This window comes from Poeciliopsis prolifica, unplaced genomic scaffold (genome assembly GCF_027474105.1).
Source record: "Poeciliopsis prolifica strain line A6 unplaced genomic scaffold, Auburn_PproV2 SCAFFOLD008, whole genome shotgun sequence".
Lineage (NCBI taxonomy): Eukaryota > Metazoa > Chordata > Actinopteri > Cyprinodontiformes > Poeciliidae > Poeciliopsis > Poeciliopsis prolifica.
The window spans coordinates 14,199,051-14,226,827 of NW_026562383.1; the positions used below are offsets into that span (position 1 = coordinate 14,199,051).

Below are 27,777 nucleotides of genomic sequence, written 5' to 3' on the forward strand. Positions count from 1 at the left end.
ATTTAAAGGCGGCTTTGGTCAGGTACAAAAATACATTCCTTCTCATTAATTTAGTAAACTAACATTCATACTTTTGGACAAAGAAAACACAACTAGACTCTTAGCTCTTCAAACAGGCTTTATTATATAAAAGAAATTGTTGATAAAACACTTGTAGGTCAGAAGCACGATGCAACTGTTCTGTGAAGAAGAAGGAAAGACGCATACACCACGACACTAAAAAAAGATACAATACATAAAGCAACAAATTTGAAAACAAGCTCAATAGTAGTAAAGCAAACCTACTTCCAGTTTAAACTAATTACATCTGTGGTGGCAAGGAATAAATGTGTACGATTGACAAAAGATAAATGAAAAATGAGTTATTAGGCAAACAACGCTGCAATATACATTTTCAAAACGACAGACTTGTTTCTGTACGATAAACAGGTTTTTTTTTCCAAACACTTCACATTTTAGATTTACCCAAGTGGGGGAAATTTTATAGAATGTTTCTAACCAAAATAAGTGGATACAGTGGGATGAAGCAGCTTTCAGTCGCTGACATCCATGTCTTCTTCGTGGCGATCATCAGCGCCGTTAACTTTGGCCTGCTTTACGAGCCGGGTTGAGCCGTTTCCCTCCACAGACTGCGGAGACATGGCAGAGTCATCTGAATCCTTCCTCTCCTCCCTTTCCTTCTCGCTGTCATAACCTTGTTCCTCTTCATCATAATCTCTAGTGATCTGTATGAAAAAAAAAAAAAACAAAGACAAAAGATTGGGTCTCTGGATGTTTTCTATGCAAGCTGACAGTACAACTGATTCCCATAGTTTCAGAATGTTTCTGCAGATACAAAACAAACCTTAATATCTCCTTTGTCTCCATCTGATTTTCTTTCCCGCTCCCGCTCTTTGTCCTTACTTTTCTTTTTCTTGCTAGTAGAGCGTTCTCGTTCCTCGCGAACACGTTCCTTATCACTCCTGCGTTCCCTCTCTCTGTCCTTATCCCTCTTTTTTTCCTTCTTGTGCCTGTAAAGAGAAAATCCCAATAAAACTTCAACACAGGCCACAAGGAAATTCAGTGTGGTCATACAATGAAACCTGACATGATTAAACTTTTTAAACTTTACGCAAAAAGACCATCTCCGTAGCCAACTTTCTAAAGTTCCCAGTTCTTTACATTGATTTGAACGTATAAAAATGCTACAGAAGAAATAGAAAGACACAAAGGGAAGGAAACATGGAATGAAAAATATACAAGAAAAATAAAATCTAAATGAAAACATTTTTCCAGTTTCTTATTTCATTTGTACCTAATTATTGAGCCCTTAAATTCCACACTGCAATATTTTTGTAGACTGTCAAGAAGATCTGTCAAACATCACAGTACACTGACCTTCGAGGGGAAGGAGAGGGAGAAACTCTCCTTTTAGGAGACTTCTTTGGAGATCGGCTGGCAGTGCGACTTCTCCTGCGCCTCCTGTGGAAACAAAAAGTGAATAAGCCCAAATATAGGAAAGGTGTACAAAGGCTGTAAAAATGTATGGTTTCAAAACTGTTACAACTATTCTTTGGTTTAAATCAAATTATTCTCTGTGAGTAAAGCCTTGCCCTCCTGTTGCTTTCCACTGAAAGGCAGCTGGCTGAAAATCGGCTTCTACACTTTTTTCCTGTTTGCTGTGAAACATTTCTGATTAAATAATGAAGAAAACTAGGATAGTAATAAGGAGATTTAAATATTGCCAACCATGAGCTCTATGAGCAGATAGCCTGACTAACCAGGCTGATTTCAGGTTGTTGTATTTGCATTACTCTACAAAGAATAGAGTAACGTATTTTCCAAACCATCAGCCGCATTTTTTTTCAGTTTGGCCGGGGGTGTGACTTATACTCCCCCCACATGTAAGCGACTTATGTGTGGAAATTAATTTATGTTCAAGTTAAAAAATAGTTCAAAGGAAGATTCTCATAGTTCCCGGGTTTTTAGTGAAAATCAGAAAAGCACAGATGGCAGCTAAAGAACAGATGTTCCAATTAACAGACGAGCCTGCAAGAAAGCTTTGCTCTGTCTAAGCACACACCTGCTTAATGAGGAGATGTTGTCAAACAAATATGGCTAATAAAGAAACTATAGGTACTACTTATACTGTACGCCTGTAAAGGCAGCAGGGGCTGCGTTGTTTAAGCTAAAATGTTGATCAAATTTACCATCATGCATCTTCTCTATATCAAGTACAATAATCCTTAAAGCTCCTTTCTAACAATCTTCACCCACTTTGTTCAAGCAAACAAAGTTCTATGGTCATAAACTAAGCGGGTTCTGATGTCACTCACCGGCTCGCACTGCGTGACCTTCTGGCGGTGCTGTAGCTTTTAGGAGGCGTTTTTGATCTCCTCCTACTAACATCCTCCTTCTTTCTGTCTCTGTTGATAAATTGATGACACAGTTCACCAACAAGTTGCTCATGTCACACAGCGGGATCCAGGTAAAACTCTTCCACTAGGAACTCACCTGGATCTACTTCTAGTTCGCCTGCCCCTGTCTCTGGAGTGGGTGCGTCTCCTGCGTGGGCTTTTGGAACGCCGCCTGCTCCTCGAGCTGGATCTGCGTCTTGACCTGCTCCTGGTTCGCCTGCGGCTGAAGATACAAACAATCCAATTACTAGTCAACACACAGAGAAACGGTCCAGCTACATTATTTGTCTCAATGACAGCCATACCTGTGTCTTGAACGTGACCTCGTCCTCCTTCTTCTGGACCTGGATCGAGACCGAGAATGTTTCTTTTTGCTCTCCTTATCTGAAAGAAGCATAGCATATCCACCTTATATGTTTCATAATGCATTATTTATTTAACTGTACAAAAAAAAAAAAACCATCCAAGGCAAGTAAAGGAAAATATTCTAGCACTCACGTCCAGGTTCAATAGCAGCAGAAATGAGTGACTGAGCCTCTCTGACCCTCTTCATAGCCTCTTCAATCTCTTTATTTGACGCATCGGCCTTCAGGCTCGCACTCAGGTTCAAACCAGCAGCCAACGGGTTCAGTCTAATCAGAGAAAAGAGCTTACGCTTAACCACTGTAGCTACACCAAATTGTTTCCATTCATTTAACTTTGATGTCTTCGCAAACTTACTTTGGATCCGTCATCATCTTTAGCAGCTGATCAGCAGCCTGTAAGAAGACAGAAGATAGTTTCAAAATCTCAAGTGTTTTTAAGAAAACAGTAGCTGAACTAAGTGGCATAAAGTTGTCACCTGTGGGTTCATATTGGGTCCAGCAAATCCAAACGCTGCCATTGGGTCTATGGTTGGAGGACCAAAGGGGTTGGCTCCAAGCTGAGAAAATGAAATAAATAGCATTTGTACCTATGTGTAGCAAAACACAGGCCTTCCAGCAGCTCTAACACTGCTACTAAAAGTTACAAATTAGGTAACAAAAAGAATACTGAAATATAACTTATCTAAAACGTGGAACAGAAAGGCCAAACCTTTGGTTAAAATGTATTTATGCCTCTCTGCACTTTTCACATTTTGTCACAGTGCCATCGCAAACATCAATGTATTTTATTGTAATTTAATGGAACAAAAACCCATTTTTTCGGCTAAAACACATCCTACTTTTTCAGACGTGCATTTAGTAACATTTAAACCATTCAACAATTACACATTACACTTCAAAAATACATTAAAGTCAGTGGTTATAATGTGAAAAATGTCAAGGGGTGTAAACACACTAGCAAAGTACATGTTGTCCTAGTTAAAGTCTGTAGATGTGAAGTCTTACAGCTGGATTTGGGAGGGGATTCGGTGTTGGGAGAAGGCCTCCGCCTGGCAAGATCCCTGCAACAGCATTTGCTGGGGCCAAAAGGGACAAAGCCTTAGCCTCATCAGGAATAGATCCTACAGCAAAATGAAAAACAGGCATTAGGTGTGGAAGTCTACACATTTGGAAAATTCACAGAAGACGTTCTGAAGGAAAAAAAGAAAAAAAAAAGAAGTCTTCTCACTGCATTTCTTCAAATTAGGTTCAACAAAGTGGTCACTTACAGATCAGAGTTCCCTAATTCAAAACGTAATCATTGCAGTGACTTAACTATTGCTGGAATAAATCACACTATTCCAATGAACACTGCCAAGAATATATCACCTGAATGTGTTTTTTAAGTCATGAACCAAACGTTAGCAAGCACATCGGCTTCTCCAGTTGGGTGTGCCCTCAATTTTCATTTAGATGCTTACTGAAACAAGCGACTCACGCTGGCGGCTTCGCTACTAAAAGCACACAGAGAAAAATCGAGATACACACAACAGAGAGAATTTTAAGGATTTGGCAGGAAAACTAAAAAAAGAAAAAAAAAAAAAAGCTATCAGTGTCTACTTACCAAAAACACATTTCAGAATGATTAAGTGGTTAGACTAAATGATAAAATTCAGGGTAGGTAGCGTGCCTGCTTTACATCATAGGCTAAAAATCCTTACCTCAACACTGCATCACTTAACCACACCTTGGCAGGGGATGGAGTCTTGATTAAATTTTTTTTTTTAAGCTATCAGCTTAACATGAAATACACAACACCTCTAAGTTTTATGTTTTATATTGCGCAGATTACCAAACACCTCATTATCATTTGTCTCAACCTATTCCCAATGCAACTTATTCACAGAAATCACATGACCTAAATTCAGACACACAACAGGGAAAACATTTAAACACAAGAGCACACTGGAGAGAGAAATTGCTGCAGGACACAAAACTGTTGGATGGTATTTTCTGCAGGGTCTGGTATACAGGACTGGCTGAGCCAGGAAAAAGAACTGTAAAACACAACAACAAAACAAAAAAAGACCACTGTTAAAAGAGAATATTGTACCAGCATTGTCAAGTTGGGTGGATATTTCACACAATTAACAACAAGGAGTTTTATCATCAGTGACATCAGGCATCCAGTAAATGAAAAGAATTACCCTTTTTGAAGTCCAGGTTTAGCTCACACTGAAAGAATAGGGTTATTTTAAGCCACCTTGGTGTTTCAGATGCCTGGTTCTAATAAAACCAAAAACCTAATGCCTTTTCAAGGTCAACTTTTTAAGCATGAATGTGTATATATTCAATTGTCCCTCAGCCACAAATAATGCTAAAATACTCAGTTCATGTAGAATATTTTTATTTCCTGAAGCATCTTGTACATATGCTGTTTTAGCAAAGTTTGATAAATCTAGAGATGTACAGAGAAACTGGCTGGTGACCAAAATCAGACAATTTATATGTTGACCTGCAGGTAAGAAACTAAAAACACATGATCTTTTTCTGAACGTGCTTCATGTAATCTCTAGCATGTTTCATACCTGACTGCTTCTACAATCTGCAATATGGACGTTTTACTCTGGGTAATACACTTAAAGCTGACAGATATTTTAGACAGATATTAAAATCAAAGGAAGTGGATGTAGTTGACAAATGGTTTTCTGCAGAGTCATGTTTGCTGTTCAGTCAGACTACAACACAGTGAGATACTCTTTTACTTAGCTATTTCACTTTCAGGGTTAAAAAGGTAATGACACACATTTCTGAATCAGAAAAACAGAACATCATTCAGAACCAAATGTACTTAAAAAAGTACCAAGGAAGCTGAACGTCTTTGTTCAATAAAAAAAAAACTGTATCTAAATATTTAGTTTTAAACTTATTGACGTTTTAGATGACTGAGTTAAATTCTCCAGGAAATTAAATGCTGAGTGCACCATGTACAGTTAATAATGCGAACGTAACCCATCGTGCTGATTTCTAATATAAAATGCAAAAGAGAAATTAAAATAACTCTGAGCATTTTGTCTGAGTAAAAAGAAAGCTAATGCCCTCAAACCTTGTGTGTTGCAGCTTCTAATATAAATGTCTTATCGCAAGACAAGACAGAAAAACTGAACAGTTATTTAAAAAAGCAAAACCAGAAAAAGATCAAACTAATTTTGAAAGTTTATAGCTATATTCAACAAATTAGCCATAAACCTCATTGGTGCATCTCTAACTGAAAAAAAATAAACCGGTATATATATATATATATATATATATATATATATATATATATATATATATATATATATATATATATATATATATATATATATATATATATATATATATATATATATATATATTTGTGTACACTGACATATTTGGGTTTTGTTAAACATTTAAAACAATGGTTTTGATTAAAAGTATTGATTTCTTTCGCAGCAGTGAATTAACACACCTTTGTTTTTAGCTCTGTCTTCCAGAAAATTGACATTAAGAGTACGACTCTCTTGCACCAATATAATGCATGGCCAAGCAGCCCTTTAAGAGGTTGAATACATTGCATGTTAAGCAATGCCTCTAACAAGTAATTCACATCTGATCTTTATACTTTAAACCACTTAAAATAAGAAAAAAAAGAGGGAAAGAGAAAGTCCAGGCAGAGACAGAATAGAGGACAAAATAGGGGTTGGGGCTTGAATGCTTGCTGGCCTTTGCAAATGTCTACAATTCCCTGTTGGCAGGCAGACGACCATCAACGAGGGAGCTGCTTTTGCCTTCTTCACTACAAAAACCACACATACACACACACACATACACACACACAAATAACAGAGAGAGATTTAACAGTGGATAGTCCAATATGGGGGAAAATGTACATATGGCAATGTGTTTTTTTTCTACTTTATTTCAGAACTCTGAGGAGTCTGCACAGCCTGCTGCTGGGGGATGTTCTTGTGTGTAAAGCAGATTTTGCTACATTACATCATTTTTCTTTGTACAAGCACCACCTGTTAAAGCTAGACAAACTGAAAAAAGAAAAGATAAGCCAGAGATATAATCCACAAAAAGCAAGTACAACTGCATTGTGGTGTTACCTCTCTTGATTTAAGAAAATACATAAAATCTGCTTTACACGTCGTTTTACTAACCAGAAGAACCTGGAGTTTCTGTTTCAATCAATCTTCCTTAAAATTATATATAAATAAGACACGTTAAGTTGAGCTGAGGAAATAGGATCCATTTAACTTGGTAACATTGTTACTTTTCACAAATAATGACATTCATTCAAAAGGAGCATGAGCAGAATGACAAGACAAACCTTCAGCAAACGGGACCACGATCAAAGCTCTATCCACAAAAACCGTATTGGTGAGATGCTGAGACACTCCCACAGACTCTGGCTCCTGGAACTTCACAAAGCAGACCCGGGATGTCACTGGCATAGGGGAATCACTGCAAATGAAGAATTTAGAAAAAAAAAATACATTAAAAATGATCTCAAATTGTATAATTATTAGACGACAGGGTATATAGTTATGGATGACCACCATTAGATGAATCATCTTGTAACTGAGGGGGACATTGCTGAGACATTGGAATTGCATAACAGACCTCTTCATCAACTCAGTGTATTTCTTACAGTAGACTGACTTGTACACATAAAAAAGGTTTTGAAAATCACAGTCTGAGTTAAGAGTCTATGGTGTTTATTATAAAGCACTGTAGGTTTAAACAGAGGTGATGTTTCAGTTTATTAAATGAAAACCATCTAAATTGAGGGGGGAAATGTTTATTCCACAAAAGAGTATTTTCACAAATGTTAAGTACATCACAAGAAAGTTGAGAGTTGTAAGCCACAATTATAGATGAGACTAGATGTTCTGGGTCTTAAATTAACCTGATCTGATGCAGCTTTAATACAACAACAGCTGTTATTGTTGTTGCATTAAATAGTTTTTTTTTTTTTTTTTTTTTTAAAGCACAATGTGTTTCACGGTTGATGAGCTAAAATGCTAGAAAAAAATCTCTATGCAATCTTGTTTAAGTAATCCATCAAGTCATGACCAGCCTAAATTTTGTAGTTTTTACAAAGCAAGTGGGGTTTTTTTTCCCCGCAAATTGAGAGATATGTTTCAAAGATCAACCTATGTTTTTCTTTAGCTTGTTTGTTTTTGCAATTTATACTCAGTTTTATTTATAGTTTTGAAAGCGGATTTAAGGTTGCTCGGGATTTAAAAAGACAGTGAAACAACCTTGCTAATTCGGAAGCTAGCATTAGCTTCAGGGGTGTGCTCTGGTGAGCGTGGGGCCTACATTTCCGTTAAACAAAAATAGACTTTTACAGCTTTTAGAACCCCAGTTAAATGTACTTGCAGTTTATTAGTCTTAAAATTTTAAATAAAAAGCGAAGTAGTCAACTCACTCTGGCGGAAACAGCTTTAGTTCCTCGATGGTTCCCAGAAAACCAAACAATGTCCTCATCTGTTCCGACGTTGTGCTTGGCGACACATTGGTCACCTGAACCACCCGCGTCGTGTAACTCATTTTCGACACAAGTACCGTTTTTTCAACAACAAAAAAATAGACACACGCGGAAAAAAATCACTGCAGCGCCTATTCGTATCGCATTAAAATCGGGTTGTTTGCAAATAACTAGCAGAACAAAGATTAGATTCCAACTAAAAGAAGAAACAACTACTAGACGTCGCGGCCATATTGGATAGTGCCTGAATGTTTTGCGCATGCGTAAAAGGAAGGGACGTAAATACATAGACACATTGTAATCTCATTTCTTTCTTTCGTTTCTTTTCTGTTAACTTGATTCAATCAAATTATGTAAATAGACATCGTGGCGCGGATAAGATGAATATTGCACAAGAGATAAATAAATCGCCCTTAATGACCAACAGTCATTAAGGGCTCAGTTGGTATTATATATATATATATATATATATATAGATAGATAGATAGATAGATAGATAGATAGATAGATAGATAGATATCAGTATTTACTGCAACCATATTTATTTTGCCCGTTTTACTTTAGGATGCCCAATTAAAAATAAACCATTAAAATTGCTTTGAGAAGACAGCACATTAGTAAATATTGACATCAGTTTAGTTTCAGTACAAATATGGCTTCTATGTCAAGGTCTGTCACCAGACAGATCAAAGATATTTGAGAAATTTAAAACAAGATCACAAAAACTGATGCTTACAAGTGAAACAAATTTTCAGTGAACAAATTCTCTCTTTTCCAATTGCCTGACCTTAAGTCATTTTACAAAGAAAAATTGCCATTTAAGATAGTTTTAAAATGGTAGAGACAAAACAATATCAAAACAACTGAAAAATAAACCTTGCAAAATTCCAGGGAAACAAAGTAATGGCCCCAGGGTGTGCATGCTAGAAAAGAGATGTGAATACTTCTGCTTGGTACTGTAGAATAAATCTGGGAAATATGGTTTGGCCCTGGACTGTTTTTAGTAAAATGAGGCAACCTTGTTGTCCAAACTATTTCAATTGAATGGCATGTGACTTATTGCACGCAAGCCACGTCACAGCACTGTCACAGCACTGTGGCTGGTGAAATGTGGTTTTCTCATGGTGCTTTTTTTTGTTCCTTGGTGGAACAATACAGACTCTGTTTTATGTCTAATCCCTTCACCTGGATTATCCTGAACAGAGGTCCTGTATTGCTAAAGAAAACCAAAGAACTAATGTGCACGTTTTTATCTTATTAGCACTATGTATAACAGTCATGGTACTTCATAACCTGATTATGTTTTAAACCCTTCACTGTTCCTGACACAGTAAATGTAGTATTATTTCATGTCTTATTTTAGCATGTGTACCAACTATTTAATCTGAAATGATTAAATACATAAAACTATTTTTCTTATTTAATCTGAATATACTTCTCCCACATGCAATTAGAGATTTCAGCTAATAGAGGTTTTAGTTGTTAATTACAAAGACCATATATCGCTCCACTTTCAGTTCTGTTTTTAAACTGTTCTCCAGACTGACTGCAGCAATACAAAAAGATTTAAAAAAAGATCTTGCAAAATGTCTTAACACAGAAGCTCACACATCCTTTGTTATTGAGGATGACAAAAATAAAATCACATGCACCATTGCAACAGTTTTGCCAAGCATTGTTTACTGCAATACACATCTTTCTCAGTAAATCCGTTTCCAGAGGGGTCAGGCCTCAAGTTATCCATCAGAGGGATATAGAGACAAAAGGTTTTTTGTTCACGGTGTGACATGATTGGCCAGGGGAAAGATTTACAAAACAGTGCAGCAATCGTGACGTTGGCAGGGAAAATAAATACTCCAAATCCACTGGACGGTCAGAAGCTTCCAGCTCAGAAGTGACCCACAGTTTTCAAAAGTTTGCACTTGTGTGTTACTTACGCAGGAGGAAAACATGGTGAGCAGGTGAGTTTTTGATGAAGTGAAATACTGTACATCGCAAAAGGAGGGCAAGCCTTGTTTTTCATTTCTATTATTTCTGTATTTTCTAATGTGGATATTTTGTCTGTTTGCAACAGATTATTGATAGGCTCAACAGTACAAACTGCTCGGCATGAAATTGTTTAAACCTTATATGCAATGCCACATATTCCTCATATAACTTCATCTCAACATGCTTATTTGTGCCATTACTGTTTGGTAACAGATTTGAACATCCAGCGGGTAGCTACAAGAAAATCTTTGAGACATGTGAGGAACTTGCTGAACCTCTGCCAGCAACAGTCACAGGTTTGTGCAAATTTGTGATTTTTTAGTGTATTTTCTAACCATGTGATTGAAAAATGTATTTTCTTAAAAATTTTGCAGGTAGAATTCCTTCATTTCTGAAGGGAAGCCTTCTCCGTTTAGGACCTGGACTTTTTGAGGTTGGAGATGAACCCTTCTATCACCTCTTTGACGGACAGGCCCTCATGCATAAATTTGACTTCAAGAATGGCCAAGTCACTTACTACAGGAAGTAAGAATTGAACACAAAACCACAGCCTGCTCATCTTTAGCACATTTCCAGAATTCACAATGATTACAACCAGCACAAAAATTTTAAAAACTGTGACGAAAATGTCATGTCATGACTTTTTAGAACCAAAGCAATATTCTGTTTTGTTTCTTGTCATACAAGACAACAAATGTTATATTTAAGCATGATTAATTTTTACTTCTTGGGTCTTTCACTTGCCTCTTTCAGGTTTGTTCGAACAGATGCATATGTCCGAGCCATCACAGAAAAACGTGTGGTTATCACTGAGTTTGGGACATTTGCCTACCCAGATCCCTGCAAGAATATCTTCTCCAGGTTGGTTGCACACATAAATAATTTCTTCAGTTGTAGGGCATATTAAAATTATGCATCTTTCCTAAAATGTGTTTTTACCTTTTGTTTCTTTTCAGATTTTTCTCCTATTTTAAGGGAGTTGAAGTCACAGATAACTGCCTGGTTAATGTTTATCCTATCGGAGAGGATTTCTATGCCGTGACAGAAACCAACTACATCACTAAAGTGAACACTGATACCTTGGAGACTCTGAAGAAGGTATTTCAGTGTAACAATGGACTTTGATCTGATAAAAGTTTGACATTTAGCTTCTTTAAGTTTGATACAGCAAAAACAGAGTTTTGTAGTCTGGAAAAACCTAATGTTGGATTTAAGTACTTTTTCATTCTGGGTAGGTTTCAAAACCTATAAAGAATATATAGAGAAATATCTGAAATTTCAGGCTTTATTTTGTATCCAGTTGTGCAAAAGTTCCATCCATCCATCCATCCATCCATCCATCCATCCATCCATCCATCCATCCATCCATCCATCCATCCATCCATCCATCCATCCATCCATCCATCCATCCATCCATCCATCCATCCATCCATCCATCCATCCATCCATCCATCCATCCATCCATCCATCCATCCATCCATCCATCCATCCATCCATGACTCTTGAAACATAAATTTTTAACTTTAAAAATATTGTAAAGCTTGTAAAAGTTATTTTTCCTATGCAGGTTGACATGTGCAACTTCGTAAACATCAATGGCATCACAGCTCATCCCCATATTGAGCAAGATGGTACTGTATACAACATTGGAAACTGCATGGGAAAAGGTGCAACACTGGCCTACAACATTGTGAGGATTCCTCCCACACAGAAAGGTTTGGATGAACAGCATTAAAACAAATTCAAAACCTGGGCTCCATGTTTACCCCTGCATGGAATTCATTGCAAGCTGAATGGGACGCTGGAAAAGGATCCTGGACCCGCATATTCCCAGTGACATAATCAGATCTTTGGGACAAACTTAACAATGAAATTATTATTATTATTATTATTATTATTATTATTATTATTATTATTATTATTATTATTATTATTATTATTATTATTATTATTATTATTATTATTATATTGATGTTCTGCTTATGCCTCTTGTGAGGTTCTCCTGTCTTTTTATAAGTAAAACAAGAGTTTTTTTTCGCCTGCACTTCAAAGCAGCTTTCATTCCTTAGATAAGTCAGACCCTATTGAGAAGTCCAAAGTGGTGGTTCAGTTTCCCAGTGCTGAGAGGTTCAAGCCATCTTATGTGCACAGGTGGGTGTAGTTTTGTGTAATTTTTTTTTTCTTTGCTTGTTCTCAACAATGTTGTGTGAAGTCCAAGTTGTTAAAATGTACTTCCCTCCATCACAGCTTTGGCATGTCAGAAAACTACTTTGTCTTCGTTGAGACTCCAGTGAAGATCAACTTGCTGAAGTTCCTCAGTGCCTGGAGCATCCGAGGTTCCAACTACATGGACTGCTTCGAGTCTAATGAAAGCCAAGGAGTACGATTTTTAATGAAATTAAAACATCAGTCTGCATTTTATCATTTGTTCTCAGGCCAAATGTCTAACCTATTGTAATTTAACCTTCCTAGACCATTTTCCACGTTGCCAAGAAAGACCCTGGAGAGTACATTGACCTGAAGTTTAAAGGAGCACCGATTGGCATGTTCCACCACATCAACACCTATGAGGATCAAGGATTCATTGTTGTTGACCTTTGCTCATGGAAAGGGTAGCGACATAGAATTAGCAATTTTTGCTTAACCTGAATGTCTCAAAAATGTGTTTGAAGCAGACATGTACTATGGTCACTTGCAATCAACATATCCAAAATACCATTTCTGAAAACACATTTGAGACCTTCAAACAGGTTCTACATGTGGGTGGCAACATGTCTTGTGTTGTCTATTGTTGGCTAGAACAACAGAAAACCAGAATAGACTTGGATTCACTTAGTAACATCTAAGCATAAATTATGACAATATTTATTGTGGCTTACAATTCCCACTCTTGTAAATGATAATGAGCTCACTGTACTCCAATCTCCTCCACTGTCACTGGTTTGCAAATCAAGAGAAGATGTTTGGGTTATGTTGAAACAGGAAACAAACATCACAAAAGTGTAGCTTATAAGTTAATATGAACCAGAATCTCTGGGAATTGTTTCCAGCACCCTGTTGAGTCTATGACATCTAAAATTAAAGGGGTTTGTTGTTGTTGTTTTTTTTTTTTTAGCAAAATAAAATAATATTCTCTGCAAAGTGGTAAAAACTTGGCTCTAGCAATTTGTAATAAATAGTAGCCAGTAAGCATAAATCTCTTGTTCTTTTAGATTTGAGTTTGTTTACAACTACTTGTGGCTGGCCAATCTGAGAGCCAACTGGGAAGAGGTGAAGAAGGCAGCCATGATGGCGCCCCAGCCAGAGGTGCGGCGATATGTCATCCCTCTGGATGTCCACAAGGTGAGGCATCATAAATCCATACATTTCTTCCACTTAGTAAAAGGTTATATGTTTTTAGTTCTCACCAACCATGTTATGGACTTTATCTAGGAGGAGCAGGGGAAGAATCTTGTGAGTCTGCCATATACCACAGCCACTGCAGTCATGCATGCTGATGGGATGATCTGGCTGGAGCCTGAAGTACTTTTCTCTGGACCTCGCCAAGGTACCAACACATAGTTTGGGATACATGCATTTTTTGGCAAATATTAGTAATCTCATTTTGGTCTAAAACTTCTCTTTTCTTGGGTTTAAGCCTTCGAGTTTCCACAGATTAACTACCAGAGATATGGAGGAAAGAATTACACATATGCCTATGGCCTGGGACTCAACCATTTCATACCAGACAGAGTAACATATTAAACTTTTTGAACTTAGAGAGTTTAAAAAGTCTCTCTCATTTTAAGAGACAGACTTAAAATGTACTCATGTTAACTTCTTTTTCTAATTTATATGTAGATCTGCAAGCTGAATGTGAAGACCAAGGAGACTTGGGTTTGGCAAGAGCCAGAGTCATATCCCTCAGAGCCCTTGTTTGTTCAGACTCCAGATGGGGTAGACGAAGATGATGGTAAGTTAGATGGTATTAAATTAAAATAAACTAATATTAAAGCTGATTTACACACAAAAGATGCATACTGGGGTATTGTTAAGCAAGTTTCAGATCTGCTGTCTCCACAGGTGTCATTCTTACCATTGTGGCAGCTCCTGGTTCCCAGAGACCAGCATATATGCTCATTCTAAATGCCAAGGATCTGTCAGAGATCGCAAGAGCAGAAGTGGAGTGCTCCATTCCCGTCACTTTTCACGGGATGTACAAACAGTGATGATCCAGTCCAGTTGTATAACGAATTACTCAGCATTTAAACCAATAATGACAATATAAAGCACCTCCATGCCAGCATAATTATTTTTAGAGAAAAAAATATTTTTTGGTTTTGTAGTTCAAGTATAAAATTACTAAGCCGGTCATATTATTATGAATCTGAAGAAATGTCTTAAGAAAAGAACTGACTTTTGAAAATATGCACAACTTTAAGTAAATGACATCCTGGTGTTGATTTATTTCTAACGACTTTTTGAACATGCTGATGATGGTGGTATGAGCATTGTTACTTGGCACCACTGCAACTGTGTTACAACAATACCCAAATAAAAGGTTCTTTAAACTCCATGATGTGCTACAAAGATGCTTTTTTGCAGGGCTGAAAATTCACTCGCATCAGCATGAGAAACGCTTGATTACTTTATTCAACAGACTCATGGTCCACAAGATGCACAATAGCACGACATACAAAAAAATGGCACCAGTGGCGAGATAGTCCAAACTATTTTCTGATTAACTTAGACAAATTTTATTAAACAAAAATGTAATAAGATAAGACTGACAGTAGCCTTCATAGTTATTTTCTTTTCTAACAATGCACTAAATTTCCATAAATCCCCATGCTCTGATTTTTCATCTTTACGTTCTTGAGAAATCTCCATAGTTAATATGAAACTGCACAAAATTTGCATACATGTCACATATGAAACTTGTTCCAGTGTTGCCAGAATCTGAAAAGTATATATAGATAATGGATTTAATTGGCAGGGTTGCAAGATCTGTGTGGTTGCACTTTTCAAATTCTGGCATTTAAATAATGCATCAAAAGTTCAGAAGTTACACCAAATTATTATGTCAACCCTCTCGAGGTGCTGGCTTTTTTCTTATTAATTCAGGACAATCTTAGAACAATATAATGGTCTTCGATCAGTTTCAAGTTTTAATACATACGCATTTGGTTGCTGTCCAAGAAAACACTCAGATGTATTTAGATAGAAAGCACTGAGTTCAGAAGCAGCCAAATCAATATGAAATCTAAAAAAAGGAAAGCAACCATGAGATCAACAAGAATAAACAGAAGTGCAAACAAGGCAGATAAGTAATAGCAACCCCTATACTAACCCCTCCCCCCCACACAAAAAAGCAAACAAATGATAAATGTTGCCTACACACCTCTCATATAAAGGGATGGCTTTCCATCAATAGTGAATAATGACTCTTACTGACCTTAATGTCACTTATGTCAGCTCAAATCAATAAAAACCTGCTATTAATTTAAAACAGGCATTTAAAAATGGCAAGACCTTAATTTGAAGCAACAGTTTTTGAGCATAGGACTGCAAAGATTTCAGCAGAAATAGAAGTTCGTATTCAGACATCATGTTATGACAACATATAAATATTCCTAAAGCAATAGATTGAGAATTGTTTCTAGATCTATTGAACAAAAGCAACAAAAGTACAAAAGAATACAATAAATCTAATATTCCTGCAAGGTTCCTACACAGGAACCGCAAGACATGAAATTTACATGTCAAAATTTCATACTTTTCCAAAATCATATTTGCAAAGATCCCAAGCCCTAGCAACTTGATTCAAACTGAATAGAAAATAATAAAAAAAATCATAGAAAAGGATCAGAAACAACAAAGAAAAAATGTCAGCCTGCCTTGACCTGGAAAATGAGTCAAAGTCAAAATAAAATATGAATCACATCGCAAGGTACTTAGAAGATATGGACCAAAAAAGGAAGATCTTTTTCTAAATTGGTAAGCTTTAAGCTTTCAAATTTAAGTACTCTGCATTGATGAGATTGGCATAGCCACAGTTATGCCAGAAAGTTTAGATTTTTTACCACTTCAAAAGCTGCATCATTAAAGCTAATAAGAAGATTTAAGATTCATGTCCACCATTACCACATTCAAACTTTTAGTATGCTCTTTAATTGGATTCTGCTTTAAATTTTTCAATCATACATCTCAAAATCTTGCACATATTTAAAGATGATGTCTGCTGTGTAATATTTTCATACTAAGCTATGGTGTAAATCTGAGAATTTGCCACACCAATCATGAGTCATAACAGTTTGCATACACAAACATATTGGATAGAAGCAGCAAAAACATGAAAAATAAGGGACTCAAATTCCAAACTGGCAGTGCCATGGTGCAACATAGCAGCCCTGATTATGTAGTCACGCTTTCCACTTCACTGCCAGATTTTGGGATTGCATTAATGTAAGGCTCAGCTATTTAGCATTTGTGCATTTTGTTGTGTTCCAGCTTTGTAATCACAATGAAACAAATTCAGACTCCTGGGCTTGAATTCATCTAATTGGACATAGGGTGTTTTTGATGACGGACGATTTAAAAACAGAAAGAGTGTGGGTATTTTAAATAAAAACCACCAATAGTTTTTCTCCAATTTATTGTTTACACAAGGACTTAACCTTTCAAAGGGACAGAAATAAAACGATTACAAGAAATGCTCAGAATAAAGTTAAAACTGAGAAACAATAAAGGAAAAGCAAGAGGAAATCAGTATGTCTTACTTTACCTCTTATGTCTTACTTTTACCACCACAAAAGAAGTCTCAATACTGGGACAGAGGTTTGCACATAAAAACAGTGTACAAGCTAGCTAGTAAATGTACTAAATGTGCAGTGGATTTAACATAAATGTGAAATAAAAACACAGTTAAACTGAAAAAGACAAAAAAAAAAAAAAATTTATAATGCTACAAATCAGATAAACAACTATGCTAACTACTGCTACAGTGACTTAAAGTAAAACATTTGTGTTTAATAAATTAATCTAGATTCTTATGTTAAACACATGAAAAGTTCAACTTAAATTGCCGAGATGTAGAGATGCACCCATCAGTCAATTTTCCCTCGATCAGCTTTGATTAATGATTGGCAGGTCAATTACTGAAGCATTTGTTTCTCCTAAATGCTCCTAAATTGTGTAGTTTGATGCACATTTTTGCCCAAATTTATATATGTATATATAAAAAAAATTAGGGATATATGTTTTATTGCACAAATTAGGTTTAAACAACTTTCTCTTGGGCTCAAAACAAATAGCTCCTGTCTATCCCTAGTGGTCATTTGGTGAGAGGTGGCGTACACCCTGCACAGGCCACAAGTTCATCACAGGGCAACACAAAAGACTCTGCAAATGTGTATTGGTCAGGAAAATGTCGATTAGTGCATCTCAATTAAAATAATATCGAAGAAGACTGACTGCACAAGAAAAGACTCCTTCAAACTTAAAAAGAACACAGTGAAGAAAACGGATGAAAAATAAAAAAGAACAAAAATCAAAATCATAATAAACATCTAGCTGCTGTTTTATTTTATACTTTGAGAAGTCAATATATTCATTTTTATTTGTTTGCTACAAAAACATACTTGTCTGCAGCACATACCCGACACCATCACTATCAGAAAACTCCTGATCTGAAAGTGTCAAACTACTCCCTTCACCTCAAGCAAGCCTCTGTCCCTTCTCTTAAACAGAAAAAAGAGAAAAATCTAAATTAAAATACGAAAAACAAAACAGACGTTCACACTGCTGGATCATCGATTTTATGAAATGCATCTTCAGGCTTACTCACTACAGACAGTAGGGAAATATCTTATCAGCTATATAACTCCTGCGTCTCAGGAGATAAAAGAAAGTTTTGATAGTGCAAGGTTACAAGGTAAATATATTAATATGCTGTTTTAGATAATGTCCTATAAGTAAAGTGCAAATCTCTGATCAGGTGAAAGGTGTGTGCAAGCGTTTCTAAAGTTTGACTGACTCCTCCCACTCCTTGTCCATGCACAAATCAGCCCTTGACAGACAACCTAAACATCATCTGGTGCAACATTCATGTAACAAATATACAGTCTATTATACTGAATGACTTATGTTGTATTTCTGTGTATTGTTTGGAATCTGGACTTGACAAGTGCATGTCTTAGTATTTGCACACGGAAGGATAAGCCCATTTCAGGTTGGAGCATGTTAAGGAGATCAGTGTTGCAGAAACATGTTCCAATCGCTAAGCTTAAGAGTCAGTAATTTGGTAAACTATATGTTCATTTGAATCCATTTTTGTGATCAAGTGACAAAGTGATGTTGAAGTGAGACCAGCTCAAGTGAAAATGTTCATTTACCACAGAGCTCTCTCTCTCTCACACACACACAGACACACACAATCACAATTCAATGTGTTCTTTAACCTGCTGCTACACACGACACAATCTGGGCGAAACAAACACACAGAAGCACAATCATGCAGGGAAACTGTTTCTGACTCGTAACTGATGTTTTAAGACCAGCTTAAATTAGCATCAGACCTCGGAAGAATGAAAGGCCAACATTGGGCGAGTAATTTGTTTTAAAATTTCCAAAGTGCAAGGTAAACGATACATCTCTGAACTCCTCTCATTCCACAAGAGGGCAGCTGTTAGGTTTAGGGTTTGCCACAGCAGGCTAAGCATCGGGAGAGAAGTCGGTTGGTCCGTAGGTGGAGAGCAGGGCGGCATCCACAGGCTCCATGCAGGAGGGGCAGGTGAAGGATCTCATCAGCCAGTCGTCTATACAATCCATATGATAAATGTGCATACATGGCAAAAACCGAATGGGGTCTCCGTAAATAAAGTCCAGCATACAGATTACACACCTGAAAAAGAATGAAATAAAGAAAATGAAACCAAAGATTTTAGGAGAACATATTGTGATAATTCAACAAAATGTATTTTGTTGTAGCTCTAAAAGAGACAACAAACATGGCTGCAGAACAGGAATCCTTGTGATAAATCGCATCATCGTAAACATAAATATTATCAAAAGGAAATGTAAACTACTAAGTTTAGATCTAACTTATTAAATTTCAATAAAATACTTCAAAGTTTGTAACTTGACAAAATGTGAACAATTCAAGGTAAATCCCCTTAAGACACTGAATGTGACAGTATCACCTAAAATCAGAATCAGAAAGTCGGGTCTCAGATAAAATTGAAAGTCTGTATTGACCAGTAAAAATCTAATCAACAAACTTTGAATTCATACAGGGAGTTTCTTCTATTTATCTATTCTTCAATGATTGCTAAATTAGTATATTTCCATTCTTGCTTTAAATTAAAAAAAAAAATAAATAAATAATTTGTAAAAATGTATAAACAACGAACAAGAGAGGTGGAATTTATTTTGACATAAAATTCCAATAACCACTGAACTTGAACCTGTTAATTTAAAAAGAAACATAAGTGTAACCTAATTTCATTTTGTTTAAACCTTCTGTGTAAACACCCAAAGCCTTTATCATAAAGAAAACACTTCATGTTTCCACAATATGTAGAAATCAGAACTTCAAGGTATGAAAAGACACAACCAAAAGTGTGACGTCTAGCAACTCCTATCCATTTTTCCACATAGTTTAAATCCTTACTCTCTGATCTTCTTCTCTGAACCGTCTGGTCCTCCATCATAAACGCCCTTTGGGAGGTGCTGGATGAGGCCGATGCGCTGAGCTATGCGGATCTGCTCCTCCTCCGTCAGCTGGGTGGCCAGACGGGCCTGACTGGGTGTCGGGTGGTACATGGGCATGTGAGCCTGCTCCTAGTGGCAGACAAACAAGCAAAAACACATAATCACCTGTCAACACACCATTAGGGCCTGACTGAGAGGGCAGACACGGAAAAATAGAAGAGCTATTGCAGACAGAAATATTTACAATCATGTACCCTACGGGAATAGCAATACATTTTTTTTTTAATTTTGAATAAAAGTTAAGTCAAATGAGGCCATAAAACTGAACACGCCATGCTTGCAGAATTACTGGAAAACCAAATAGTAGCATAACTACAGGTTAACATGTGCTAGCCAACCCTTTACTAAATTGTTTTAACCTCAGGTTATTAAAGGAACAAGAGAGCGGTTGAAGATCCTCACCTGGTACGGAGGAGGCGGCTCCAGATCGGGATCTGTCCCGTCACCGAAACTCGCCCTGTCTGACTGGGACTCGTGGAGCAGAGAGATGTCGTCGGATGTTGGGGACTTCAGACAGTTGCCCATATTTCCGTGCCTCCAGTCCGTTTCAGGGCCGACGTCAAAAATCACAACTATGCTGCTAAACTTGCTCTGGGTCGGCTAATATTAGTTTAGTCCCAGGAATTATTCACTACTCAGGTTTATATCGACAATCACATTCCTGTCATGCTTAGTCAACTCCTGCAAACATGTCAAGTGGCAACAGTGAAAAATGAACTAGCTTCGTCCCATGATCACTCAAATCTGAGAAACAAAACAAAGAACTCTCCTTGATGAGGATGACAGCGGTTAGCACTCCAGATAGCTACTTTTTCTGCTCGATTTCCTCAATGCGTGACGCTCATTCCTTCTAAACACTCCCACTTTACACACAGTATATAGCTCACAAGCAACTTTGGATGTCCCACTGAGCTGTCTGAGTGACAGACTCAAAGAACATTTACGCCTTTCAACTTCGTGAGTAACATTAAACAATTTGTTTCCTTGCTAGCTGTTTCTTCTCTCCCCTTTCTTCTTCTGTTTGGGAAAACACCGCCATCAGGCGTCCTGGAGCGGAACACAAGACCAGCCCCTTACAAACGCCTACAAATGATTGGATTTGCAAAATAATTTTAAATAATTAAGAAAGAAGATTAGAGGTACTGGAGAAAATAAATAAAATATTTTATTTTATTACAAATAGAATTTATAGCATCAGAATTCTTACTCGTTTCCCCTTAGAATTTTATTTTTGTCCTCGGATTTTTATTGTTCAGTCCGAGAATTTGGGGACCATCAAAATCACTTAAATCTGACAGAAAGTTAGTTTTTCTTCTCACATCTCTATCATTGAAGTTGGTTGAAAAATACTCACCTATTTTAATTCCCCATGGGTAATCTATATGCTTAATATGTAACGCTTAAAAATGTTTCAACTTAAACTTTTTGTCTTCTAGGTTTAGAGAATTTTTCATTAGAGTTTGCTCACATCAAATTCCATAAACTGAAATATAACTCAGAAATAAATTCTATTTTTGACTTACTGTGTACTTTTTATTTTATTTTAAGGCAACACATCAAAGTGAAAAAAGGTCTCATTCCTGTCTTAAACCGTCTAACAGTATGGTCATGATTAGAAAATATTATTTACTGAGGGAAGGCATTTTATGAAAAGCTTTAAAAATATTCAGTAAACAGAGGGTTTGTAATACAGCAGTTCTCAAACTTTCCAGCTATTGATAAAAAAGGGTTTTGACCACAACTCTTGGCCGGATCTAAAAGGTTCTCTTTGTAGTATTTTTATGTTGAATGTATATAAACAGTTGAGGCACATCTACAAAGCTGTGCAAAACCAGTTGCCACCAACATAACTTCTCCCACAATGTTTCTCTGATGAAATCGTTACATCTAAGGTCTCAAACTCCAGTCCTCAAAGCCCGGTGTCCTACAACTTTCAGTTGTCTCCCTGCTTCAGCACCGCTGGCTCCAACAGAACTCACTAGCAGAGCTCTCCAGTGTTGACTGCATGCAGTTTAGCCAACCCAGTGTGTAGGACAAGGGACACATCTAAAAGTTGTAGGACACCAGCGCTGGAGCATTTGAGTTTGAGACTACTGCCGCTGATACTTTTTCATTGCCTGAAAAGTATTAAATTACCTCTTTATGAGTCTGTTCCTCCATTGACAAATAGGCATATGACAACTATAACAACTTTTCTCTATGAAAAGAAACAGAATTGGCTGTACATTCACATATCTGAACGTATTGTTTTTGTCTTTTCCTTTATTTCCTCAAAAGTTTAAATATTTATACTTATAGTTTGTATGCTGTTAACATTTTAAACCAAAAGCAAATCTCTTGTTTGGGATAGTTCGTATTCTTCTTCTTTACCATCAATGAAATACTCTTCTTAGTATCGATATGTGCCACAGTCTGCATTTGTATATTACTAATTAAGTTTCTTTCTGTAGTTCCCTCTATGCATTACTATATATCCCCCGACAAATAGACTTCCTTCGTAGACATTATGTTACATATTTATATCAAAATATAATGCTTTGATATTAATATGGATAAAAGATAAACAAAATAAGCAGAAACTCTCCAAGTCTGAGATTACTTGACCTAATAAAAGGGTAAAAATGACAAGACTTCAAATAACAATGGCCACTTGAGGACACCTTTACTTGTATATACAGCTATTGTACACATACAAACCCACAGAGTATTTGCATTCCTGGAACTTAAAGTAAAATCTTTTGGTTAAGAGAGCTTCAATAATTTCACCTATTTGTCAGGCAAATAAAACAATACACAACCTTTATATGAATATTTCCAAAGGTTCCATCTTTAAAGCTTGCCAGCAAAGACAATTTCCCTTTTTTAAATGTTATAAACAGCATATTTTCTCTGTACATTATTTGCAAATGCATTAGAGTAATATGTATTTTTTTGAAGCAAAATGTGTCATGATGTACCTGTAAAGTTTCACAATAGATGGAAATCAGTTTTGTGATCATTATGTGGTAAAACCGCAGTCTCAACTGTTCTGAGATGCTTTAATGGTCAGAAATTGAAGAGAGGCAATTCCTCATTTTTCACTGTGACAAATTTCTGTTCTGCATGATATGCAATGTTAGTTTTCTGCCAGTCTTTTTGCCAAAAAAGTTCATTTTAAAGGTATTAACAATTAAAAATTATGTAAAACTGACCAAAGTTAGAGTTCTGAGGTGTGATGATTGCATGATTTAATAATTATATTAAGTGAAATCACAAACGAATCATTCTATAATATTCTATTACTTTAACCACATCCCAGATTTGTGAACTTACAATGCTTAATACCAAAAAAGAAAAATGAAGAGGGGAAATTAGACAGCTGACCTCTGCACATTCATTCATACAGTAAAAAAATCCAGCATTATTAGTATGTCTCTTATTATTAATATATCATTGCCTGGAAAAGTATCACATTGCCTCTTTATGATGGCTTGTTGCATTGACCTGTTCTAATAGATGGCAATGGTGAGATGATCAGGATTTATTTACAGAAAAATTATAACAAAACATAGTTACATATTCACACACCCCACAGATAAATACCTTTTAGAGCAACACAGAATCTTTTAAAAACATCTTCAGAAATGAAAATTCCTATTGACACAAATGGCATGACCTGGCCCATTGTTTCCAGTCATTTTCTTTACTCAGTGACAACTTGAGATGCATTATTACTCTGTATCATCAAGTACAAATCAGGAAATAGACCTTATTGATTGTCAGTGTTCTTTGTAAGTTGGCATCTACAGTTTCAGGAAGTATTAAGGTCTTTGTCATTTTGGGTATTTGCCCGACATCCAACCTTGACAAGGCAAAAAAAAGAGACTCATTGACTTTCATTTCTGGGTGCCGATGTCCTCGTCCATGCTGTGTGTCCTGTCCCTAGCACCTGTCGTCCTCCTCTGTGTCGCTGAGGGGGTCACAGCCTGCAGCGGAGGCCGTCTGCATCAGGTGCTTCCTAAAGTGTCCGTTGGGGACCTGCCAGCCGGTCCGCCACCGTGGGTGGGCCGAGCCAATGGTGTTTGCGTCCCAGGCTGCAAGCCACGGCCGCCTCGAAGGTCAACGTCTCCATGGGACCAGAGGGATCCGGGCTGTGGTCGTCTTCTTGTGAAGCCAGGAAAGGCTCTGAGGGGTAGCGTCGAGGTGGGGACGCATTTATGTCAAGCTGACTCCTCCTCCCTCCCGCAGCTCCTTCTTGGGGCTCCCATGAGGCCTTGCTCCGTCTCGTGGTCTCTGGGCTGCCTCGTTCATCATCATCCTCTCCAACAGAGGCTTGTGTGCGACACACAAGAGGGGAATAGGAAATGTGAGGGCGAGAACGGGTTGGGGTTTGTGAGAGAGGTCGTTGGCCGCTGGGGGTGCTGGACTCTGAGGTGGATGGTACTGGGCTGTCTGAGCTGTTACCCTGAAATAAGAAAAAATACAGTCAGTTAATCCAGTAGCTACTCTTGACTTTTCATTCAGATCAATTTACGGGACCTATAGAAATGTGATACATTTCTACAAAGTAGTGAAAAATTGTGAAATTGTTTACAGTTTTGAATGTTAAGACAATAAAAGGCACTGGAAGGCCTTTTGTTGGAAGGCACTGTGTTATTACGAGTAAAGAAGTACAGAGAAATATGATGTGTGGAATCAGCTAATTTCCAAGCCCTGACCAATCAAAACTTAAAAATTACAATCTTTTCTTGAGAAATATTACTTAAGTGCAACAAGGTTGCATTAACAGCAACACTCTTTGGTGTTGTTGAAGTAATTATTGAAGTACAACAATTTAAAGTTAACATTTTTCATTATTATTTTAGGTGTTTGAAAATCAAGTCAAAAGAAGGACAGACATATAGACTGATTTTCAAAAAGGAAACTGAAAAGTTAGGCCTGTTTGTGTTTCATTTAGGCTGCAAGAGAGAAAGAAAGAGCAAGACTTTCAGGAAACAACAGTTTTACTAAAACTGCCAAAGAGGACATTTCAACCATCTTTCTATGCACTAAAGCGGTTGAAATGTTTAGTCTATAACTGGTTATGCTTCTAAAATAAAACTACTCCTTCTCACACAGCATAATATCACCTTTTCTTCAAATACATATAATTAGTGACCACTCATGGCAGAAATAATAACAATACAGTTCAATAAAAATAAAAGATTACATTTAAAAATAATATAATATAACATTTTCTTCTTCAAGACAGGGTTTCTTCTTTTTACATTAAGATACAGCGACTCTCTTTCCCAAGTCTTTGTCCTAACAATTTTAAAGTGATTCTATTTTTAGGAATGCTACTGCTACTAAGATGACTAATACTAGATACGTCCCCCACAGGTCAGTAAAATTGGTCAACAAACATGATTTGGTTGGGTAAAGATATATCATTGAGACTGTCAATATACAAGGAAACATGCTAAAGTAGCAGAAAAGTTTTATAATGTTAAAACAACTGCTTATTTAGTTGTTTGGCATCTAGGTGTGTATATTTTACTCACCTGTTTATCCTGGGGAAGAGCTCGTTCTACGCTGGAGGAACGTGAGGGTTGCAAACTTCTTTCCTCTGAGTTACAGCGAGACGTGTCTGGAGACAACAGGTGACAAAGTTCCTTGGAACGACCTCGTTCCTTGTGCTCAGACCGTGACACTGGTAAGAAACAGAAGAACATAAATGTGCATATTTAATAAAATAATAACACTGAAAGATTTTTATCTTATTAGTACCTATTATTGCTACTACTCTATATTGTATTGAACAACTAGGCTAAATACGGATAGTAATGAAAATGTCCTGTTTATTAAATTGCCAGCCGATTAACCCTTGTGGAAGAGATGTTGTTTCATCAATTACATAGTTATTCCCTAGTTATTCCCTCCTATGTTAAGGGGGTGTTACGCATTTTCCAGGGACATGCAGGAACTTTACAGAAAATTCAAGTAACTATATTACCTTCAGTTATGTAAACCATTATTGGGTAGCTTTGATCATTGGTTAGTAAGGTGTCAGAACGCTTTGGAAGATTGATATCATCACATGTAATTTTTTATGACGGCTTCTTCCTGTCATGCAGTCTATTGTGATCATTTGACTTTAGCATGACAGTTGAAACTCATTTGTTCTGTTTCTAACAACGCTTATATGCACAACCTTTCTTTCAAAGCCAGGCTGACAGTTTTCTAAAATATATATATATATATATATATTGCAGATTTATACTTTTCTGCTTGTGAGACAAAATTTGCATTCATGACTTGGACAGGAACTTGTAACTATGGATAGAGCATAGTCAAGAACACACAAAAACATGACTAACCAGCAGCCTTGTAGCTTTTATGTCGAGGTCGGTACACTCTCTCAGGGCTTTTCTCCTCCTCCCACAGACCGTTTACACATTGATCTGCAACTGTGGAGACTGAACGCTTCATGGAGCCACCTTTAGCCTCTTCCTGCTAATATGTGACCACAAATAAAAACAACAGTAGATTTAGAAAATGACAAGCTCCGTCCCATGATTTAGAAAAAAAACAGTAAGAAGTAAGTTTTCATGCATTTATTGGTGCAAAAGTGCAGTGAATCCTTTGGTTTAGCTTGTTCTATTTTGGGGATGAAAGACATAACAAGTTTAGCCATCAGCATTCATGGATGACACCCTGACAGCTCATTGAACCTCAGTCAACTTCTGAAAGCAGCAAATGTCACAACCAAATTCTTCTGGATTTAAAACAGACAAACCGTGCACATAGAGAAAAACCCGAGGACTTTGGCTTAAGAGCCCATGCAGCCATCGAAGCCAAGATCCAGCCAGGGAGCCATGTCATGGAAGATTTTGAATACCTGCGACTCTACGGCCAGACGCGGCATAGAGGAGGCCCGCACACAAAGACCTCTCCCATGTGGAAGCTCCAATGGGACTTTAATGCCCCAAATGCACTCGCCCACCTACGTGAGTACAGAAATTAGACAGGAGGGCAAGGAAAGACAGAGCACCGATCACGTCTCTGATAGCACTGCCTCTCCTATGCAGAGGCCCAGCTCAAAGAAGAGAAAATCAAACGAACCATTTCATCACTGAGGGCCACCTCAGCCATAATCTCCATTGAAACCATTTCAGCCAAACACAAACATGTTAACAGCTGAAAAGTTAGATTAAGTGAGGAGAGGGAAAAATGAGAAAGTGAGGCTATAAAAGAGAAGAGCAGCATGAAGGACAAGAACGTACAGAGAAAGAGAGTGTCCAGTACATGACAAAAGTATTAATGTAACTGAAATGTTTGTCACCTTACAACCACAAAGGTCAAGGAGGTTTATGTAGTAGAAGAACCGCAAAGCAGTAGAGGGAGAAAAATTATGCAGAGTTTTTACATTTTTTCCTCAAATAAGATTTTTGATATATGGCAAATAATTTTTCAGATCCCTGAGTGAATACTTTCCAGAATCATCTTTTCCACAGCTACCTATGCAAACATTGCATATTGTCACCGTCCTAAAATAATGATCTAATTTTTAAAAACCTAAAGAAAAAAAGTTCCCCTTTTTGTTGCCAAAAGATGATTTAGGCAAAAAGAAAAAAGTCCCTTTTGGCAAAAAATGACTTAGGCCATTATTTTAGGAAGATGAGAATATCTTACCCATTCTTTATTGCCAAATGTATCAGTATACTAATAAAAAATTCTGTCTCCATCTGTGATCTGTAAATATCAACTTAATTCTCAGAACTCAAATCCAAAAGAAAGATGTCTTTTGGATTTGTGT

General features: G+C 37.0%; 4 protein-coding genes across 6 annotated transcripts in view; 1 reads left to right on the forward strand and 3 right to left on the reverse strand.

Moving 5' to 3' along the window:
- Window positions 1-100: 100 nt before the first annotated feature.
- On the reverse strand, window positions 101-8,499 carry LOC129361796 (serine/arginine-rich splicing factor 11-like). 3 transcript variants are annotated; one of them, XM_055032903.1, is made up of 12 exons: window positions 8,202-8,499; window positions 7,098-7,231; window positions 3,767-3,882; window positions 3,238-3,318; window positions 3,117-3,154; window positions 2,895-3,028; window positions 2,702-2,780; window positions 2,494-2,619; window positions 2,316-2,405; window positions 1,378-1,461; window positions 845-1,010; window positions 101-725 (listed from the first exon to the last, which is right to left on the reverse strand). In XM_055032903.1, the coding sequence occupies exons 1-12, from the start codon at window positions 8,321-8,323 to the stop codon at window positions 534-536; spliced, it is 1,362 nt and encodes a 453-aa protein (XP_054888878.1). In that variant the 5' UTR covers window positions 8,324-8,499; the 3' UTR covers window positions 101-533. The 3 variants fall into 3 exon arrangements, with proteins under 3 accessions (XP_054888878.1, XP_054888880.1, XP_054888879.1); XM_055032904.1 differs by having other exon boundaries at window positions 672-725; window positions 904-1,010; XM_055032905.1 differs by lacking the exons at window positions 7,098-7,231; window positions 8,202-8,499 and adding an exon at window positions 4,130-6,000.
- Window positions 8,500-10,132: 1,633 nt separating this feature from the next.
- rpe65a (retinoid isomerohydrolase RPE65 a) lies at window positions 10,133-14,805 on the forward strand. The gene is made up of 14 exons (XM_055032901.1): window positions 10,133-10,222; window positions 10,464-10,546; window positions 10,625-10,775; window positions 11,004-11,111; window positions 11,207-11,348; window positions 11,818-11,965; window positions 12,320-12,401; window positions 12,498-12,630; window positions 12,723-12,862; window positions 13,463-13,592; window positions 13,683-13,797; window positions 13,888-13,982; window positions 14,091-14,202; window positions 14,313-14,805. The coding sequence occupies exons 1-14, from the start codon at window positions 10,212-10,214 to the stop codon at window positions 14,456-14,458; spliced, it is 1,596 nt and encodes a 531-aa protein (XP_054888876.1). The 5' UTR covers window positions 10,133-10,211; the 3' UTR covers window positions 14,459-14,805.
- A 2,062-nt stretch (window positions 14,806-16,867) lies between these two features.
- On the reverse strand, window positions 16,868-21,000 carry LOC129361799 (RING finger protein 11-like). The gene is made up of 3 exons (XM_055032909.1): window positions 20,403-21,000; window positions 19,900-20,069; window positions 16,868-19,131 (listed from the first exon to the last, which is right to left on the reverse strand). Exons 1-3 carry the CDS (start codon window positions 20,523-20,525, stop codon window positions 18,942-18,944), a joined length of 483 nt encoding a protein of 160 aa, XP_054888884.1. The 5' UTR covers window positions 20,526-21,000; the 3' UTR covers window positions 16,868-18,941.
- A 1,637-nt stretch (window positions 21,001-22,637) lies between these two features.
- The window catches only part of LOC129361800 (voltage-dependent R-type calcium channel subunit alpha-1E-like), a 58,346-nt gene continuing 53,206 nt past the window's right edge, over window positions 22,638-27,777 (reverse strand). The window contains 5 exon segments of the mRNA XM_055032910.1: window positions 22,638-24,063; window positions 24,065-24,444; window positions 25,523-25,671; window positions 26,339-26,474; window positions 26,860-26,964. Of these exon segments, the coding sequence (XP_054888885.1) occupies window positions 23,922-24,063; window positions 24,065-24,444; window positions 25,523-25,671; window positions 26,339-26,474; window positions 26,860-26,964 (912 nt within the window). The 3' untranslated portion in view covers window positions 22,638-23,921.

What these genes read in the sequence shown, in the direction of transcription:
- LOC129361796 (XM_055032903.1), bottom strand. Translation starts at nt 8,323, where the DNA reads ATGAGTTACACGACGCGGGTGGTTCAGGTGACCAATGTGTCGCCAAGC. An exon ending in CTAAAGCTGTTTCCGCCAGA is followed by an intron (nt 7,232 to 8,201) that starts GTGAGTTGACTA and finishes CTTCATTTGCAG; the next exon opens with TGATTCCCCTATGCCAGTGA. An exon ending in TGCTGCTATTGAACCTGGAC is followed by an intron (nt 2,781 to 2,894) that starts GTGAGTGCTAGA and finishes TGCTTCTTTCAG; the next exon opens with ATAAGGAGAGCAAAAAGAAA.
- rpe65a (XM_055032901.1), top strand. An exon ending in AGTCTAATGAAAGCCAAGGA is followed by an intron (nt 12,631 to 12,722) that starts GTACGATTTTTA and finishes TAACCTTCCTAG; the next exon opens with ACCATTTTCCACGTTGCCAA. An exon ending in TCCCTCTGGATGTCCACAAG is followed by an intron (nt 13,593 to 13,682) that starts GTGAGGCATCAT and finishes GACTTTATCTAG; the next exon opens with GAGGAGCAGGGGAAGAATCT.
- LOC129361799 (XM_055032909.1), bottom strand. Translation starts at nt 20,525, where the DNA reads ATGGGCAACTGTCTGAAGTCCCCAACATCCGACGACATCTCTCTGCTC. An exon ending in AGCCGCCTCCTCCGTACCAG is followed by an intron (nt 20,070 to 20,402) that starts GTGAGGATCTTC and finishes GTCTGCCACTAG; the next exon opens with GAGCAGGCTCACATGCCCAT. An exon ending in TCAGAGAAGAAGATCAGAGA is followed by an intron (nt 19,132 to 19,899) that starts GTAAGGATTTAA and finishes ATTCTTTTTCAG; the next exon opens with GTGTGTAATCTGTATGCTGG.